This window comes from Megascapheus bottae, chromosome 12 (genome assembly GCF_031878675.1).
Source record: "Megascapheus bottae isolate mThoBot1 chromosome 12, mThoBot2.hap1, whole genome shotgun sequence".
NCBI lineage: Eukaryota > Metazoa > Chordata > Mammalia > Rodentia > Geomyidae > Megascapheus > Megascapheus bottae.
Genome location: NC_143520.1, coordinates 7,922,197 through 7,940,819, shown reverse-complemented (window position 1 = coordinate 7,940,819; position 18,623 = coordinate 7,922,197). Strand labels below are relative to the sequence as shown.

The 18,623-nt window shown below is 50.7% G+C and overlaps 2 protein-coding genes across 2 annotated transcripts; both read left to right on the top strand.

Annotated features, from left to right (window-relative positions):
* Positions 1-4,684: 4,684 nt before the first annotated feature.
* Hoxd13 (homeobox D13) lies at positions 4,685-6,559 on the top strand. The gene is made up of 2 exons (XM_090343080.1): positions 4,685-5,462; positions 6,309-6,559. Exons 1-2 carry the CDS (start codon positions 4,685-4,687, stop codon positions 6,557-6,559), a joined length of 1,029 nt encoding a protein of 342 aa, XP_090199206.1.
* Positions 6,560-11,500: 4,941 nt separating this feature from the next.
* Hoxd12 (homeobox D12) lies at positions 11,501-12,483 on the top strand. Its single transcript, XM_090343079.1, has 2 exons — positions 11,501-12,077; positions 12,245-12,483. The coding sequence occupies exons 1-2, from the start codon at positions 11,501-11,503 to the stop codon at positions 12,481-12,483; spliced, it is 816 nt and encodes a 271-aa protein (XP_090199205.1).
* The last annotated feature ends 6,140 nt before the right edge of the window (positions 12,484-18,623 follow it).

The window sequence follows — 18,623 nt, the reverse complement described above, 5'->3', positions numbered from 1 at the left end:
CTCCAAGAAGGGCCTTTGGCAGCCAGACAATCAGCCTAGAAATTCACATGGAGTTGGAATGATCTCTGCAGAGCTCTGGACTTCCAGAGCCCAGGAAACTTTTCCTTTAGGGTAAGGGCCATCTGGGTGGCTGGAGGTTTTGGTTTATGAGGGAGGGTAAGGATTTGAAGTGCCAGGCCAGAGTTTATCCAGGCAACTTCATGCTCCGACCCTTTAGCTAGCAAGCTTCTAGTTCTCTGCCTCCTCTGGGTCTAGGTCTGGCTCTTCTGTCTTTTCTTCTCTCTCTCCTTCTGCAATGTGGCGCCACAGTGGGAACGGTTGTGGGTGAAGGGTTGGGTGGGCGCTTTCTCTCTGGACCCAGAGACTACTCGTGCAAGCTGCCTGCCTGGAGCTTGTGAGCCCTCAGATGCAACGTGAGAACTTGCAGGGACATCTAGCGCCAGGCAAGGGGAATTGCGTGCCACTAGGCTGGGACACTGATCGGGACCACTGGTGCCCTTCTTCTGCCTCTGCATTGCTCCTCCTCGCTTAGGTATTTTCCCCAGCCTTCATCCTTTTGCCTTGCTGGTTAATCACATTGTGGTGTTTCCTGCCCCCCTCCCAACACACACACAGAAAGCACGATTTCTGATAAATGGTGGCAAATAACCTTCTTTTCTTTTACCCACAACAGCCTGCAACATTTGAGCACTTACTTAGTTTAGTCTAACAATAGTTCTACTGGAAAAGTGTGTTTCTACGATTACTCTATACTTTGAGATGTCACGGAAAACAGCAAATTAAAGTCCCAACTCTTATTTTCCTCAAACAGTTACACTTTATTGGGTCCTCCAGCCCTGACTACACTCTTTCAAACCTCCTTCCCAGACAGACTAGTGTTTCTCTGAAAGGGAACTTTCTTGCTGTTTCATTCCCTCTAAGGCTGCAGGCAGTGTGTTCATCCCAAACAAGGGCCTGCTGGGAAGCAAATCTAGTATCAGCAAATAATGCTTTGTGTTTGGGAGTCTGTTCTAGTTGAGAATTATTTTTATTTAGTAAGTTAACTTTGTTGCTAAACAAAGCAGAGAACATCTCAAGACACAGAAAGTGACCAGATTTCCAAAGCCTGGCTGTTTCTTTTCTACACTCTCTACAATCTCTTTTCTGCATCCCAGCTTGGGTTGGGGGGGCTTGATTGGTGGGTTTTTATTTGCTTGTTTGTTCTTTGGATATATTCTGCCTGGATAAAACAGGTTATTGGCTGGGGGGGGAGGGGAATTAACTCAAAAGTTGTAAGGATGCATACTTAGGCACACTGTCTAAGCAGTTCCACTAGACTTAAGACTTCACTTTGAAATTAAGACTTTTATGCACGGAATATTTGGTTCTCACAGTTAACTAGGAGAGTGTCCTGCCCTTCCTGTTTTGACATCAAGGCAAATACTTTCAAAGGCATCCCCAGTATGGCCTTTTGATAGGACCTTGTCATCTTGGTCTTGATAATCACAGATCGTGTAGTTAATTGAACTCATTGCTAAGTTGGCAAGCAGAACAACTTCAGTAATGTGTCCCCATTCCCCAGCCCAGGACAGGAGCACAGTTTGAAAGATCATCAATACAGAATAAGAGAGAAGATATGAGTTCAGTTTTCAAAAAGGTGCTTTTGGAAGGACAGGAGGAAAGAGGAGCAAGAGATGGGAAAGTAAAGTGTGGATGTTGGGCAACAAAGGATATTTTGAATTTGTAACCAAAATTAGAAAGCGTAGCACAACATTTCAGTAAAATATGGTGTGAAGATATCAATCTTACAAAAGTTTTTCATTTACTAAAACCTGTTTCTATTGTCAAAACCCTAACATGATATATACCCATGCAACTGTAGGGCTCATTCTGTCCTGCTGGATAACTTAAGAAAATAATTGCTATCTGATTTTAACCCCAAAACAATTAGGCACAAGATGTACATGCCAAATAAACCATTTTCACCTATTCAGCAGAATTTAAAATACTTTCCTCAACTTGTCAACTTGTCAATCTCATCAACTATGAAACTGAGAGCTTTGCCACAGCCTTTCCTGAGTACTAAGTTATATGAGTTAAGTCTGCATGGTATTAGTCAGAGCCCCATTTCTAGGAGTAACCCCCTTCAGCAGAGCTGAACCTCAAAAGTGTTACCAAATCCATCTTATTCTAAATCTCCCTAATCTCTGAGTACCTTTTTAGGGGGTGAAATAAATACTCAGTCCTACAAGCCAACTCAATCTCTATATGGGGACCTACAGAAAAGTCTCAATCCAAGCATTAATTCAACATTTCTTCCTAGTCTGGCACAACTTCATTTTTTTTTTTGCCTAGAAAATAAAACCCAAATCGCAGGCTGCCTGAATCACAGAACTTATTTAATCCTTCCTATATTAATTTTTTCATTTGTAATATATAGTTCATCACTGATATGTAATTATTAAATGAAAAAATGGAACTGAAATCCAAGGGCACAAACCTACCAAGATATTTCATTTTAAGAGACTGAAAGTTTGTTAGTTCCAGTTCAGTATTAACAATGCCTCAGTAAATATGTGACAGTCATAGGGGAAAAAATCTATCTCTGTGTAGTTTTCTCTAAGAGAAAGAAAGAGAAAGAAAAAGTAAAGGCATCTTAGGGTAGCCTCATTGGTTGGGCTATCCTTTGGTAAAGGGGACATAGTCACTCAATCCTGGAAAGTCTAAAACTCTATCATCTTCCCTTTAAATGCAATGTAGCACCCACTAGGACACTTGCTTTCTCCCAGTTGTCAAATTTAGACTCATTAGCAAATTTCTTTTTACTCATTCTGTAAAGCTCAATCCCTTCTTCTTTTGAATCTCATCACAAATTATGTGAAGGACTTCAAAAATTTAAAAAAAAAAGCCTAATAAATTACCTTGCTTTTTCTTTTCCAGCATCTCTCTCATAACTTTCCCCTTTATTTGAGCCTTTTATGGTTACTGTGTTTTGCCTGTCAACACTCCCAACACTGGCAACCCACCCTTCAATACCAGGCCCAGGGATTGTTTTCTTCACCCTGCTCAGGTTCTGGCTTGTGTCTGGGAGCAGCGCGGCTGAAAGACAATCAATCGGGCCTCACCAATCTAGGCTTAGAAGCCAATTTTCTTGAAGATAGTCCGATCTGGAGAGTTGGTGTAACTGAACCAAGTTGGCCCACTTTGAAGGTTCCCATGCTCACCCCAATACCATTGGCTCACCAATTCTAACAGTGCTAAGGCACACTCCTATATTCACCACAGGGCTCGAGAATGTTCTAGTAATTGCTGATTGGAGGATGGTGGCCTGAGATTCTGAGCTGAAGGAGTGCAGAAAGTGATGTGGACGGACTGGGGCTGTCATTTGAAGGACTCTGGCAGCCGGACCAGGCCCACCATAGCACCCTCTTGAAGTCAGACCTAGGTGTCTCAAACAGCTTCTACGGACCTTCATCCCAGCCCCCACCACCCCCTCCTTTGCTTAGGAAAAGCACTCTCATAACCGGCTCTTCTCAATTCTCTGCATTTGGGCAGCCTGGAAAGGGAAGCGAAACCGAGGTCCTAGGGAAAGTGAAGTTTTCAATTAATTGGTGTGAGTAACGGGCGGGGGTGGGTGGTGGCTGTACATGCTAGAGGCCGGCCGGCTGTGGGAGAGGCACAGAAGCTTCGCGGAGGGCGGCAGAGTGGCCTTTTCCTCTCCCTTCTGGGTGGGGATCTTTTCTTCCGGTGCTGGGACAGTGCTGGGACCCGCTCAGGAGGTGACTCCAGACTGGCCTGCGAGAAGCAGCGCGACCCAGGAGCCATGCACTTTCTCTCGGGAGCCAATGGTCACGCTCGCCGCGCCCGAGGTGGGTCTTCCCTGGACTTACTGGTAAGTCTTTGCCGCTGCCTGGAGGGCGCTTTGTGGACATTTTCTGGGCTGTACAAGTAGAAAGGGGTGATCTACTAGACGGATCGTATATGCGTAAATGCCTTTGCCGTTCCACAACGTTTTAGATAGGGAAAATTAGTTCCCTCGAACTTGGGCTCGAGGTTCAGTTAACGGAGGATGAAGCAATGGTGTAGTTTTACGCCATGCTGACTATCTCTGTCCTTCATGTTCCTTTTGCCGTGCGCCCAGGGAACCGAGGGAAGGTGGCAAAAGCTGCCGGTGCCGGGACCGGGCGCGGGCCTCGGCGCCGGCTTCAGTCGCAGACAGGGCCTGGGATGGGCCGTCGCGCAATCAACTCACGGGGGTGGCTGCGGCTCCCGGGTCTGGGGGGAAGGGCACGAATGGGGCGGTGGGCCGCCCCAAACCCTGGAGGGGTGGGGGCCGGGTGGGTGGGTCCAGCCGGGCTGGGGCCTGCAGCCAGGCTCCCCCGCACCCCCACCCCCCACGTGGCCCCGCGCAGCCAATGGCACGGCCCCCGGCCGGCGCCCTCGGGGCGGGAGGCGGCCCCCCGGCCGGCCCAGGCCCCCTCCCAACCTGAACTTCGTTTTTATAAACGTCCCGCGATGAGCTAACCTGTTGGAGGGCGGGCGGGCGGGCGGGCGGGAGGCGGGAGGCTCGCCGAGGGAGAGAGGGCGAGAGGAAGAGGGCGGGAGCCAGCGAGCCCGAGAGAAAGGAGAGGAGGGAGGAGGCGCGCCGCGCCATGGTGTCCTGCGCGGGACCGGGGCCCGGGCCTGGGCCGGGCCAGGCCGGGCCATGAGCCGCGCCGGGAGTTGGGACATGGACGGGTTGCGGGCGGACGGCGGGGCCTCTGGGGCCGCCCCGGCCTCGTCTTCTTCTTCGGTGGCCGCGACAGCTGCGCCGGGCCAATGCCGCGGCTTCCTCTCCGCGCCAGTGTTCGCCGGGGCGCATTCAGGGCGGGCGGCGGCAGCGGCGGCGGCGGCTGCGGCCGCGGCGGCGGCGGCCTCCAGCTTTGCCTACCCCGGGACCTCGGAGCGCACCGGCTCCGCCTCGTCGTCGTCGTCTTCGGCTGCGGTGGCCGCGCGCCCCGAGGCTCCGCCGGCTAAAGATTGTCCGGCGCCCGCGCCGGCCGCGGCGGCTGCAGCGCCGCCGGGCGCCCCGGCGCTGGGCTATGGCTACCACTTCGGCAACGGCTATTATAGCTGCCGTATGTCGCACGGCGTGGGCTTGCAGCAGAATGCCCTCAAGTCGTCGCCGCACGCCTCTCTCGGAGGCTTCCCCGTGGAGAAGTACATGGACGTGTCGGGCCTGGCTAGCAGCAGCGTACCCTCCAACGAGGTGCCCGCGAGAGCCAAGGAGGTGTCATTCTACCAGGGCTACACGAGCCCCTATCAGCATGTGCCTGGGTATATCGACATGGTGTCCACTTTTGGCTCCGGGGAGCCGAGGCACGAAGCATACATCTCCATGGAGGGCTACCAGTCCTGGACGCTGACCAACGGGTGGAACAGCCAGGTGTACTGTGCCAAGGACCAGCCACAGGGGTCCCACTTCTGGAAATCGTCCTTTCCAGGTAGGGGTCATGGAGAAAAGGGAAGGACTAGCGGGAAGGAGGGGGCGAGAGAGACCGGGAAACACACACACACACACACACACACACACACACACACACACACACACACACACCCTATTTGGTTGTAGGTGCCCGAGCTACAAGCTTGACCTCGTTGAACTCAAAAGTTGATAGAGTTCCTATGAGATTTGTATATCCTTCCTCCGACTTATACTCTCTCAAACCTTTTCCTTCCTGTATGCGATACAGACGGCTTTTCTCCTAAAGTTGAGGGGGGCTCAGATGCTCGAATGCCCTTTGCTAACCACCCCCCCCAAGAGGCAGGCCTCTTTCCTAAAAGGTATCACAGGAGTCCCCAGTTTTCAAGGACTGGGACAATCCAGTGATGATTAAAACTTCCTAAGAGGTTCCAAACACAGGAACATAGAAATCAAAAGCAAAAAATGGAAATGTGAGTGTGTGTGTGTGTGTGTGTTTAAACATATGCAATGGGCAATTGTAGATACTGTGTCCTTATGAGCTTCTCAATAACTGGGCCCTAAAATCACAGGCTTGTTAAGATGCTGCTTTGAGAAACCAAGATGATCCATCAAATTAGCCACTATTTTTGAAGTTTAAATAGTCATTAGTTAATATGTCTGTGTAAATAATGAAGAGAGTAAAGTGGTTTTGTTCTTTATTCTCTACACTTCTCCAAGTACACACACACACACAACAACAACAACAACACAACAGAAAGAGAGAGAGAGAGAGAGAGAGAGAGAGAGAGAGAGAGAGAGAGAGAGAGAGAGAGGTGCTTCAAGTATCCAGGTCTAATTTTTTCTCCCATGCTGTTGTTTGTACTAGGGGATGTGGCTTTAAATCAGCCAGACATGTGTGTCTACCGTCGGGGAAGGAAGAAAAGGGTGCCCTACACCAAACTGCAGCTCAAAGAACTGGAGAACGAGTATGCCATTAACAAGTTCATTAACAAGGACAAGCGGCGGCGAATTTCAGCTGCCACAAACCTATCCGAGAGACAAGTGACCATTTGGTTTCAGAACCGAAGAGTGAAGGACAAGAAGATTGTCTCCAAGCTCAAAGATACTGTCTCCTGATGTGGGCCAAGCTGGCCAAGGACAGTTTAAATGTTTTCAGTTGTCACCAAAAGACCTTTGGAAAGACTTGAATATGTATTTAATTCCCCCTTCCCCTGCCTATGATGGTAAATGTTGTGAAATTTGTTTTCTTTCATGACCCTTATCTGGTTCTGAATCTTTTTGTTGCCTAACCTAACTGTAGTTCTGTTTCTTACTTGCTTATGATTGATTTTGTTCTTGTCTAGGTTTATTTTTATGATTTTTTAATGTTCTGTTTCTCCCTCCAGGCCAGTGTAAAAGACTTGAAGTATGTTTTTAATAAGCCCCAAATTAATTACAGAAGTATCATTCTGATTTAAAGGTTTTGTTTTAATCACTTTATCTATTTCCACCCTGAATCATTTTTTTAATCCATTAGGCCAGAAAGGCTTTCAGCCATTCACAACCTGTGGTTGGATACTTGAATTGTTAGCTCTCAGCAGTTGCCCTGAGGCAAGTGGAAGACGCTGCTCTGGGGTCACTGAGAAAGTCTGAAAACAGGGCTAGAGCCATTACACTGGCTTTAAAAGCAGCTTTAAAGCGTGTTTGCTTGATACTGAAATGAAGACAATCTTTACAACTTCGAATTTCTCACTTGCTGTTTTATTTGCATACTTGTAATACACCTGATACATCTTTAATTTGAAAAATAACATGTCCTGGTGGATGCCTTTGTTTCTCCAACTCTACAAGCAGGCAGGTATTTAAATAGCTACAGTTGGCAGAGCAACCTGAGGATGATGGAAGTGCACCCTTTTCCTGCCCTCTGCTCTGTAGGCATGGAATGGAGTCCTTCTCCTCAGTTCCTAGAAAGACTGAGCCAGTGTGGCTATGAATGGCAACATCTGTCCAGAACCTAGGGAAGCACTTAGCTGTCTGAACAAATGCATTGGTCCTCTTGAAGAGCTTAAATCATCTAATAAATTTTTTAAAAATCTGTGGAGCTCTTAGGGCCAAGAAGAAGAAAAAAATGCTTCTGAACGTTATGCTAAATAATGATTTTTATAGTACTGCATATTATTACAGCTAAGAGGATTATTTTTGTAGCTATAATGTCTGTGAGCTGGTGTATGTGAGCAGTGCTTCAGGCATTTAAAATCAATTTTTACTCCTAGGGAGATGCAAATAAACAGAACTCTTTGTTTCCTCTGAGTCGTTATAGATGTGTTCTTTCCAACTTGTGTTGCCTCTAGAAACTGTTATTTATTATAAATTCTTGCTATCCTAAACACAATGATGTTCTCTGTAGATGAAGGAAACTCAACACCAGGACTGGTGCCTGAAACCTCCATGTCTGGTTCACCACTGTTGCCTCCTCCCCCATTTAACACAAGTAATGATGTTATAAATTGAGTGTCATTTGAAATGTATAAAATGATTTTTTACCAAACCAGCTCAAAAACTATCTCCAATAAAATTTCATTTCTATTTCAAAATTATCCATTTATTTAAATAGTTTTACTCATTTTTTTAATTGATGTACATTTGTGTGCCTGGGTATAAAGAAAACTCATGAGGAGACCTATTATAAATATCTTAACAAGGAAGGTCTTGAAATTAGAACTGCATATCCATATTTGGTGATCAAAACAGAAACATCTCAAGCTTATCCCATATCGTCTTTCCCAACTACTGTGTACTCAGCGATCGACCATTACAACCACAATTATACATCCTAATTGCTAGACACAGTTTGGGTGCACTCAAAACTTCCTCTTTGGGGTTTTGTTGTTTTTCTTGCCACTCAGGGAAATGACTACTAAAGAACTGAGCCATATCACGTAGTTATACCTGTATTTAATCAATTTATCATTGGCAACTATTGATTATGCGAGTCACCTATCACAGATTTTTTAAAATCTTACACGATATGTAAATTCTTTGGTAGACTGGCTCTTTATGGTTCGTGAGAAAGCGCAGGGACTTCAGTGAAGAACTACTTTCGTTTTCTCTGGCCCAGCTTGATGTCTTTTATATCTTACTGTGGACTGCAGAGAACCACCTTCGTTTTGAGAAAGACAGAAACACTGAGACAGAACCACGATTTAATCTCTAGAGAAGAATAACCTCCAAAACTGGAGCCACATCATCCTAGATATTACACTTTGGGAAGGGTCACTAACCCTTCTCACAACCCTCCCCCCCAGATGTATTTTCCTCCGAAACGGGCCTGCTTTTCCTTCTTCCAATGGTCTGCCGCCTCTTCCCCTCATTTTTTTTTTTTTTTTGCAAGTTTCGGGCTCTTAGGAAGTACTCCTTGCTCCCAGATCCGATTCTCAGGTTTCTCATCGTGGGCAGAGGGGCTTGCTTCGAGATTTTCCTTTGATCTGTAGTTTACTCGTCAATTTCCCTCCGCCTAAGAGAAATGGGAGATTTGCTGAAGATTAAAACTGCGCTCAAATGCTCTCTGGTGGAATCTGGATTGACGACTAAATCAATAACAGATGAAGGCTTTGTTATTTATATGTGTTCCTTTCATATTCTAAATTGAAGAGGGAGGTAGAGCCCTCCACTAGCTCAGGCGCCGCGAGATAGGCCTGCAGGAAGGCCTCAAAGTGTAGGGAGTTTGAATGGAGACCTTTCCTTTAGTCAGAGACCCGGAAGCTGGCGAGAGAGCTGCTCTGAAACCCGGCAGACTGTGGGCGCTTGCCTCGGTGGGGCCTGGGGGTCAGGCGGGTCTACGAGGTTCCTAGGCGAAGGGAAGAGTCAGTGCTGGGATACAGACAAAGGCGCGCCCGCTTGGCTTCCTCACGTCTAGTCCCTAGGTTTCTCGTCGGCGTCCGCCCCGCTGCCACCGTCTCCAGCTTTCCGAGGCCATCCGCAGCTCCTGGCTGCGGGCCGGGCCGTGACCGCACAGGCTGCCGACCCCCAGCCTGCCCGCCGCCCTTCGCTGTTGATCTTGACCGTGCGGCGGCGCTTCGCCAGGCGTGGAGCGCGCTCGCCATCTCCTGGGCGATCCGCGGCATTGGCAGAACTAGCGGCTTAGCTCCTCCGCCAAAAGCTCCTTTCTCATTCTCTAGCTGACCAACCAGGCCTTCTTCCCGCCTCCCACCCTCCTTAAGGCATCCATCCAGCTCCTAGCTCTTGAACAGGTTTTGCCTACCAGACCTCTAAAGTCACGGATCTAGGGGATAAAATAGCGTTTGGGGTAAATAATGGAGGAAACTTAGGTGGTTTGGCCCTATCTGTATCACACTTAGGTCCTCATATTCATGTAGTCCCAGGGGACAAACAGCTGCTGTAAGGCTGCCAAGAATTGGCGGGAACACCCCAAGGCATACAAATATTAGGGAACAGCTGTGTATTGAGGTGAGAGGCCCTAGATTGCCAACATACCTGGGAACTGGAATTTTCCGGCCTGGGGCTGTTGGAAAATAATTTCAGTTCCACACAGTTAGAGTTACCAGAGAATCAACACCTCAGGATGTCATCAAATCCATCCCTAGGAACTGGATCTGGAGCTTGTACCTATCCCCACCTTCCCCCATGGAAAGATGGGGAGCATGGAGCATCGCTTGTGTCTGAGCTCCTGAGGCGCCCAGGTCTTCCTCCCACCCCACTTCCCCACCTCCTAGTCCACCCCCGCCCTGGAGCAGGAAAAAGGCCAGTTGCGTTCCCCAGAGCCGCCCAATTGGTCGCCATAACTCACACAATAAAGTGGAGGCGCGGTGGTCAGCCTTGCCCTCCGGCGGCGCCTGTGTGGTCTGCGCCAGAGCTGGCGGTCTAACCATTTCCAGCTTGGCTCGGGGACGTGGGTCCTGTCTGCTGCAGGCTAGGGCCCGCGCCCGCCACAGGGTCTCAGGGGTTCTTGGTCCTGAGGTAGAAGAAGATCTTCAGATCTTCAGCTGGATTACACCGGAGGGCTTGCATCTGGGGTTTCGGATACTACCCCCGCTGGAAACTGCTGCCCTTCCTGTTTCCAGACCCGTGAACCTGCCCGCCTCCCGAACCTGGGGCTGCCGAGGCGAGGCGCGCGCGCTAGCTGGCTGCCTCCGTGTGCCTGCTCTTCACAGCCCGGGGACTGGGGCTTTTCTGTTCTTTCACACCAGATCTAGGGAGTTTGTCCTGCTGTGCCTGGCTAGGAATGAAAACGGTGGAATTCTGGCTTCCAGGGAGTAGTCAAGATGACTCCTGGTGATAAAAAGGAATGGTGGAGACTAGCTCCTGGAGTTGCCTGATTGCCTGGTGGCATTCTTCGTGGACCTGGAAGGCAACGTCTTTAGGGGCAGAGTTCTCGGACTTGGGCTCAATCGCCAGGAGGGAAAGAACGTCCTTCCTGGTCGCCAAACTTGGGTAGAGTTTACGATGCTTATCTCTCCGTTTGGTAAACATCTCAGGTTGTGTCTGAGGCCTGGAAACTCGTGCAAATGTAGGAGTAGTCCTTAGGTCCTCTGGGCAGAGGCCTGAAAGGGATCAGAGTGGGAGGAGTTTTGTTCAGACTCAGGGATGGCTCCGCTAAGACCCTCGCCCTCTCCGGCCAAGCACAGAGGCACCCTTTTCTGGACCTTGTTTCAGCTGCAACTGAAAGCCAGTGGAACCAAGCCCGGCCCCGGTAGCCAGTGGAAAAGAAGGTCTGGAAGCCAATGAAGACCGAGCAGGGTCCCGTGGGACACTTGAAGGAAGGCACCCTCAGCCTAATGTCGCCAGATCCTGAAGGCAGGCCTGGAAACTCCCAAAGGCTTTCCCTCTGCTCAACATGGTTTGGCTTGGCCGGCAACCTACTCCTTCGCCATGGAACATTGCGGGTGTTACCATAATACCCTGAAGGGGGGGAAACGGGCCGGGGGATGTAGGCGGTGCTGAAATGACCGGCTTTGAAGAACCTGCAGGCAAAGTTTCGTCCAATCGTCTGAGCCTGTCCTCTTATTCCCGGCTGTAACTAAATACTGTGGCGAGAGCTGCCGAAGCCCTTTGTTGGAGATGTGTGAGCGCAGTCTCTACAGAGCGGGCTATGTGGGCTCGCTTCTGAATCTGCAGTCGCCCGAATCTTTCTACTTTTCCAACCTGCGGCCGAATGGCGGCCAGTTGGCCGCGCTTCCCCCCATCTCCTATCCGCGCAGCGCGCTGCCCTGGGCCGCCACGCCCGGCTCGTGCGCCCCCGCGCAGCCTGCCAGCGCCACTGCCTTTAGCGGCTTCTCTCAGCCATACCTGGCCAGCTCCGGGCCTCTAGGCCTGCAGCCCCCAGGCGCCAAGGATGGACCCGAAGACCAGGTCAAGCTCTACCCTCCCGAAGCGGCGGCGGGGCCCGAGGAGCGTGGCCGCACGCGACCACCCTACACCCCCGAGTCGAGCTTGGCTGCCGGGGCAGCCGCGGCTCTCAAAACAGCCAAGTACGACTACGCGGGTGTGGGCCGCGCTGCGTCTGGCTCTGCGACCCTGCTACAGGGGGCCCCCGGCGCCTCCAGCTTCAAGGACGACACCAAGGGCCCGCTCAACTTGAACATGACAGTGCAGGCGGCGGGTGTCGCCTCTTGCTTGCGACCTTCGCTGCCCGACGGTAAACGGTGCCCATGCTCCCCAGGCCCGTTTGGGCCCGGATGGGAGGTGGGGTGCAGGGGAGGCTGGGAGAGGGGAGAGGAAGAATTGCCTAGGGAGGCGAAAAGCTCGGGGTGGGCAGTCGGCTGGGAGCTGCCCGGACTGACGCGGGTTGGGGCTGTGTTACAGGCCTGCCGTGGGGGGCAGCCCCGGGGAGGGCCCGGAAGAAGCGGAAACCCTACACGAAGCAGCAGATTGCCGAGCTGGAGAATGAATTCCTCGCCAACGAATTCATCAACCGGCAGAAGCGCAAGGAATTGTCCAATAGGCTGAATCTCAGCGACCAGCAAGTCAAAATTTGGTTCCAGAACCGGCGGATGAAGAAGAAGCGCGTGGTGCTGCGCGCGCAGGCGTTGGCGCTCTATTAGCCGCGTGGCCATGGCTGCGCCAGGCTGCCCTTTTGGACCGAGGCCTGGCGCAGGGTTGAGGCGTTTCCTTCAGCTCCTTCTTCACGGGTTTGACTGTTCTAACCCTCAGTCCACAGCCCGAGAAGCCAGTAGGGGATTTGAAGGTGAGGCCACGTTGGGGCCTCTGCGCTCGCTCGCTCTCTCTCTCTCTCTCTCTCTCTCTCTCTCTCTCTCTCTCTCTCTCTCTCTCTCTCTCTCTCTCTCTCTCTCTCTCTCTCTCTCTCTCTCTCTCTCCTCCCCCAAGGGGCGTTTTGAAATTGCCACGCAACTTTGGCCAGACGACTTCCACGTGGGGCTTGAAGTCACCTGTCTTTGCGTTTGTGTGGGGCATTTGCAACCATGACTCACTATAGAATCCTTGTGCCTGGATCTTCCTATTTTAAACGGGTCAGTTCTTTTTATCTCCCTCTCTCTAGCCTTGGTTGCATCTAGCAGGCGCCTAGCTAGACCTCTGAAGGAACATGAACACAGCAAGGTCTTGAGACCTAGTGTCATTGGAAAGGCCTGTGGATAACATTGGTCTCTTTGCAGTAAAAGCTCTTTGTGGCAAAGCCAGAATGTACACTCTGAAGAAAGAAAAGCCTCCCCCCACCTCCCAGCTGCCCTGGACGGCTCAGAAAGACAAAAGCTGCCCTAGACCTTCAGACTTGGGAAAGGGGGAGGGCTGGAGCAGGGTGCTGAGACAAACATCAGAGAGAGAAGCCTGTCTGTTCAGGGCCTTCCAGCTGGGTAGAATGGGTTGGGATCATAGCCTTCCTTTTCAGAATTGAAATGGGTGACACTCGGACTCCAAAACAAACTGCAATCTAAAAAAAAAAAAGCCTGGCAAAAATACCTCTACCAATCCTGCCTCTGACACATGCCTAGGCTAAGCCCATGCACCTCGTAACTGGACCACCAAAGCTGAGCTCTGGTGAGGGGAGCTGCTGGTCTGCTTTGAGGTTTGGCTGCGCAGGAAGGAGGGAAGGATATTCGGGGGAGGAGAAGGCAGTAAGTAACAAGGGAGGGCACATGTGGGTTGTAAATATGACTTTCCTCTTAAGGTGAGTAAAGGTGTTGACATGTCTTTCTTGAATGACCACCACAATTAGAAGTAAAAAAAGAAAGAAAGAAAGAAAGAAAGAAACTCCTCCTCTATAGGGCAGGGTGAGAGATTTCTTAAGATTCTCAGACTCTGGGAAAGGAAACAAAACTGGAAGCTTTTCTCTCACCTCCATCATCTACCAATGCCACCAAAGGGTACTGTGCTCTTTCTGGGACCGGTCTGGTCTATCCCTGTGAAGCTGTTAAGGCAATAAGTCCTGGCAGGTTTGCCTTGTCGACTCTGGGGTTCTTTATACCAGATAGAGATGGAGATGTTCTAGGTATGTCAGGATGTGTAACCTTACTCTGGTAAGCCCCTCCACCTCTTCTCTCTTTTCTTCTGAAATGTAGCAACATTCTTCCATACAACTCCTAGCAATGTAAAAAGCTCAAAGGTTTGAGTCCTTCTTGAAATCCAATACAATTTTTTTTTCCAGTGGAGGACCAGGGCCTGGACCTAGGAGGGCACCTCACAGGAACCTGTTAGCTTCAGTCTAACTGACTTCAGTTGGTGCTTAGACTAATTTCATTTATTTTTGCTCACAGCTGCCATACATATTTTGCTTTGATTTTTGTCGCAATAACTCATATTGTATATATTAGATTCATAGAAATGTTTTGAGTGAAAAAATAAATATCCAGGTTCCAGCCAAGTTGTCAAGGGAGTGACATTGATTCTTTATTTAAAAATAACATTTTGGATTCCTCTGTAATGTTTGTTAAGCCAGCAACTTCATTTTTCTTTCTGTTTTATCCTGAGTGAAGTTTCACTTTGGGTGTTGGCTGTTCATTAAATAAGAAAATGGCTTCCAAAGCAACCAGGAAATGGAGCATAAAAACCTATGAACACAATATGTATGTAATAGCCAAATATAGGAAGAGAGACAGAACTGAGTGCATCTCCAATATGAGGAGAGACTCTGGGCTTGTTGTGGATTAGGGTTTCCGCATCTTGACATTTTGAATTCTCAAACTTTAAAGCTTGTTGGGATGGGAGGGGGCACCAAGATTTGAAGCTCCTCGGATTTCAAAACAAAACATCAGTCTGCCAAAGTTGTGGTCAGGCTTTTCTGGAACAGGATATTAAGATCCAAGAGGACCTCCACCAGCATCTCAACAGGCCCCTTGGGAAATGTGGCCTCAAGACCCTCTAGGCCTTTGGAGCTTCTGATTCAGTCCAGTAAAGCCAGGACCTGCTAATACTAATGCCCTTGCACAGCCTGGCTTCTGAATGGTTGAGGTGGAAACTAGCTTTTGGTTAGAAGAAAAATTAGCAAAAATGATAAATACCTAATACTGAGCACTCAACATTCTAACTCTCCTTCTCTAAAATTGAATTCCATTTACACTTTAAACATATTTTAAATAATTTTCTTTTTCTTTCAATGTACACACACACACACACACACACACACACACACACACACACACACACACAGAAGGAAAGAGGCCAGAGGCTGCCGAGGCCTTCTAGTTAGAAATGTTTCCCCTCCTGACTGGACAAAGCAGTAGTACTACTCATAGCCGGCTTCAGAATCTTATTCTATATTCAGAGGTTTTCCTCCTTGAAAGCAAATGAACAAAGGCGGAAGCCACATCAAAAGAAGTCCAAAGGGCTGAGGAAAGGGAGAAGAAATCAGACTTACTCTGCCATAGTTCTCAAGACAGTACACTTAGCCCTGTTTCTTTAAAAAAAAAGTACATATATATATATATACATATATATATATATTAGATCATCCTGCTCTTTCCCCTTAGACTGGATGGGAAAAATTTCATGAGGGCCATTCTTCGGAGAGAATTAAACCATGCTAAGTGTAATTTTTTCCTGTTGGTTCAGACATGTTTTGCAAATGTGTTCCTTTTGCTGAGCCACACAAACACAAAGACCATGGTCTTCTTCCCTAGCAATTTGGAGCCAGGAGGAAAATCATATGAAACAAATGCTAGAAAGAAATGATGCGGAAATGTGAGCAGTCGGCATTCCCTCGCAGAAAAAAAACAAATTTCTCCTCGGAAATGCTGGGGTCCACGCGTCCCTTTGACTAAGAAAACGGTTTTAGGCCGAGAAAGCACCCCTTTCCCCGCCTTCAATCGGTTGCTAGCTCCCCCAACAGTTGGGGAAAGCTTTTAAAGCCAGGGGGTTCTTCCCCAGGGAGGCGGGCTGGGGAGGCTTCCGGGATGCCGGCGGGTGGAGGAGAAATCCAGAATTGTTGTAAATATTCATGTCTAGCGAGGAGGGGGAGAGGGGGGCGGATGTGTGGCCCATCTCTCCGCTGCACCCACTCCCCTCATTGGTGGTGGTGGGGCACAGCGCCTGTCCGACTGTCCTTGGACAAAGGTGATCTCCCCTCATTTTTGTTCTTCAATTGCTAGACTTAAGGAGTCCTTTCCGAAGACTCTGTAGGGAAGGGACTGGCTCTGGGTGTTTTTTTCCCCTCCCCTCCCGCTTTTCTCTTCTTTCGTTTCCTAAAAGAGCATAAATAATTAAAGTTTGGCAGGGAGGAAAAGCTTTCTTGCAGAACTGTAGTGGCAATAAATGAAATGACTCAGAATCCCTTCCCCAGTCAGCTTTTACGAGAGCTGCCAGACAGTGTCTGTTCACGTTCTCCAGATACCAGGGGCGCCCTGACAAAGTTAAGGTCAAGTTAGTGTCTTATCTTGGGTGGCTAGAAATTACCGCATCGCGTCTCCGCGCTGCGCGGAAAGCGATCGTTGGCGGAGCTGCTCGCCGAACCCCGAAGGCCTGGTGTGCTCCCTGCGTTTCGGGTGGGGCCGCACATACAAGGAGGAGGCCACGGCGCCGGGGTCTTCACGGTAGGTTCTCGAGCGGGACGCGCGGGTCTGGAGGCTGTGTCTTTCCCTGTTTCTCAGGGTGAGGACCAAGCAGACAGAGCTGGGGGGTCAAAGAGGGGAGCAGGCTGGGATTGGAACAAATACCCTGGGCGGCGTGGGGAGGGAGGGCGAGTGTAACGGTACTCCTGCACGTGGGGGGGGCTTCGTTCCCTTCCCCTGTGCATCCATGAGTCGCTGCAGATGGCGCACCCTCCCCTGCTAAAGCTTAGCTCCCGCCGGAGCAGCCGTCGCCATGTCGTTGAACTTGAATGGTTCCTCATCATTTCCCTATTCGGCGGTCAGCAAGCTTCATTTTGGGGTCTACCAGCTGCCTGCGCCCTACTCCATGCCGCGAGCAGAGAGAAGGTGTGAGAAATTATTCACCCCCTCCCCCAGATTTAGCAGAAACGCCTACTGGGGCCCCGCCGCTGCCCTGGGTCCTGAGGGATCGCGGGGACTGTGTGCAGTGTCCAGGGAGCCATTTTAGGAGACAGATCCAGGGGCGTCGACCAGGAGCCAGAAACGGAGAGGCACAGGGCTAGGATGGAGATAGGGAGGCAGATAAGTGGGCTGGGGGTCTGGGCTGAGGAGAAGGGTGCCAGAGGAATGGAGGTGGGGGTGCCAGCCTAGGGAAAAGGAACACAGGATGGACAGCTCTGGGTAGGCAGAGGCTTTCAGCCCTTCAGTCAACGTCGACCTGTTTGCGCAGTGTTGGGGGAGGGAAGCCGGTTTGGGAGGGGGCGGAGGAAAGAGACGAAGAAAGGAGGGAGGAGAAAAAGACCAAGGGGGAGGGGGAGAGCATCAACTAGAAAATAGATATTAATTCGGACCACCCGCCTTTTTCTGTCTGTGGCCCCGTGGGCTGAGAGCAGAGCAACAGCCCAGGCTTGGGAGGGAACCAGCATCACAGCCAGAGCCGCCCGCCCTGGGCGGTGGGGCCGTGCTGGGGCGTCAGGGCAGAAGAATCCCGGGGGCCGAGGCGGATTCCTGCCCTTGGTTCTGGGCTTTAGGTTTAGAGAGAAACTGCTTTTCCTTTGGAAGGAGGATGCCTAGGCCTCGCCTGGATTCCAGCGGTGGGAGAAGGTTGTGGCACGGAAGTGAGGCCTTGGGGCTAGTGGTGGGGACCTGAAGAGTCTCCCAGGGTCTGGTGGTGCAGAGGAGCTCCCGTGGGGACTCAGAGCACCGCTGAGAGCCCCGAGAGAGCTAACGGATTTCACTGGAGTTGCAAAGACCATGCCGACCCAAGGGTGCCAGAGGAGTCTTAGGAGATGTTTGAATGTTCAGGCCCCAGTTGGGCTTCTATGCAGGGAAAGGTCTAGGTATTAAGGAAGACTGGTCCCAGACCAGGCCTGAAAGCAGAGGCGGTGGGGAGATGGAGGCACAGGGGTTTGTGGCCCTGGGGGGTGTGAGTAGGAGGCCAGGCACTGTGAGGGCCGGGCTTCAGATCCTTTTGTTCACCAGAGCTTAGAAGGAAGCTCTGAGTCCTCTGGGTGTCTCTGCGCGCTGTGCTCCCTCCTTCGTTTAATACTGAGACGGTGAAGACAGGAAGGCGACTGGGAGAGAGACTGAGACTCTAACCCACTTAGGGAGAAAGAGGCGAGAGGATGGAGGGACCGAGAGAGGAGGGGCGAGGAAGAGACTAAGAGAGAGTGAGGTGAGGAAAAGGAATCACAAGAGTGAGAGAGGGGACAAGAAGAGAATGAAGGGAGAAGGCTGAAAATCACGAAGGAAGAAAAGAAGGAGAGAGGCTAGACTAGAGAGCAGGAAACCGCAGAGACGAGGAGAGAGGGTTCCATGGGCACCAAGGCCCTGGCCAGAATGAGCCCCCTGGAAGGCGTTTAGCACTCGTGGCCAGGGGCTGGTTGAAGGAGAGAGCCAAGTTACTCCTAGGTGTTTGTTTCGGGCTGAGAAATATGTAAATCAGGGCTCTGTGCGCCCTAGAGAGTGGTGCAATTACGCCCCACGAACAAGAAGCAACAAGCTCCCGGCGGGTGAGCTGCAGAGGGTGGCGGCGTCGCGGGGGAGGGAGAGCTTCAGGAAAGGGGCTGGGGGGAACCTCACACCCTAACACCTAGTCCCCTGTGCCAGTGCTGGGACTCCCCCCCCCCTTCGCTCGCCGCTCCGTTCCCTTCCCCCTTCCTCCCCCTTCCTCCCCCTCCCTCCTCCTCCCCGCCGGCCTAGGT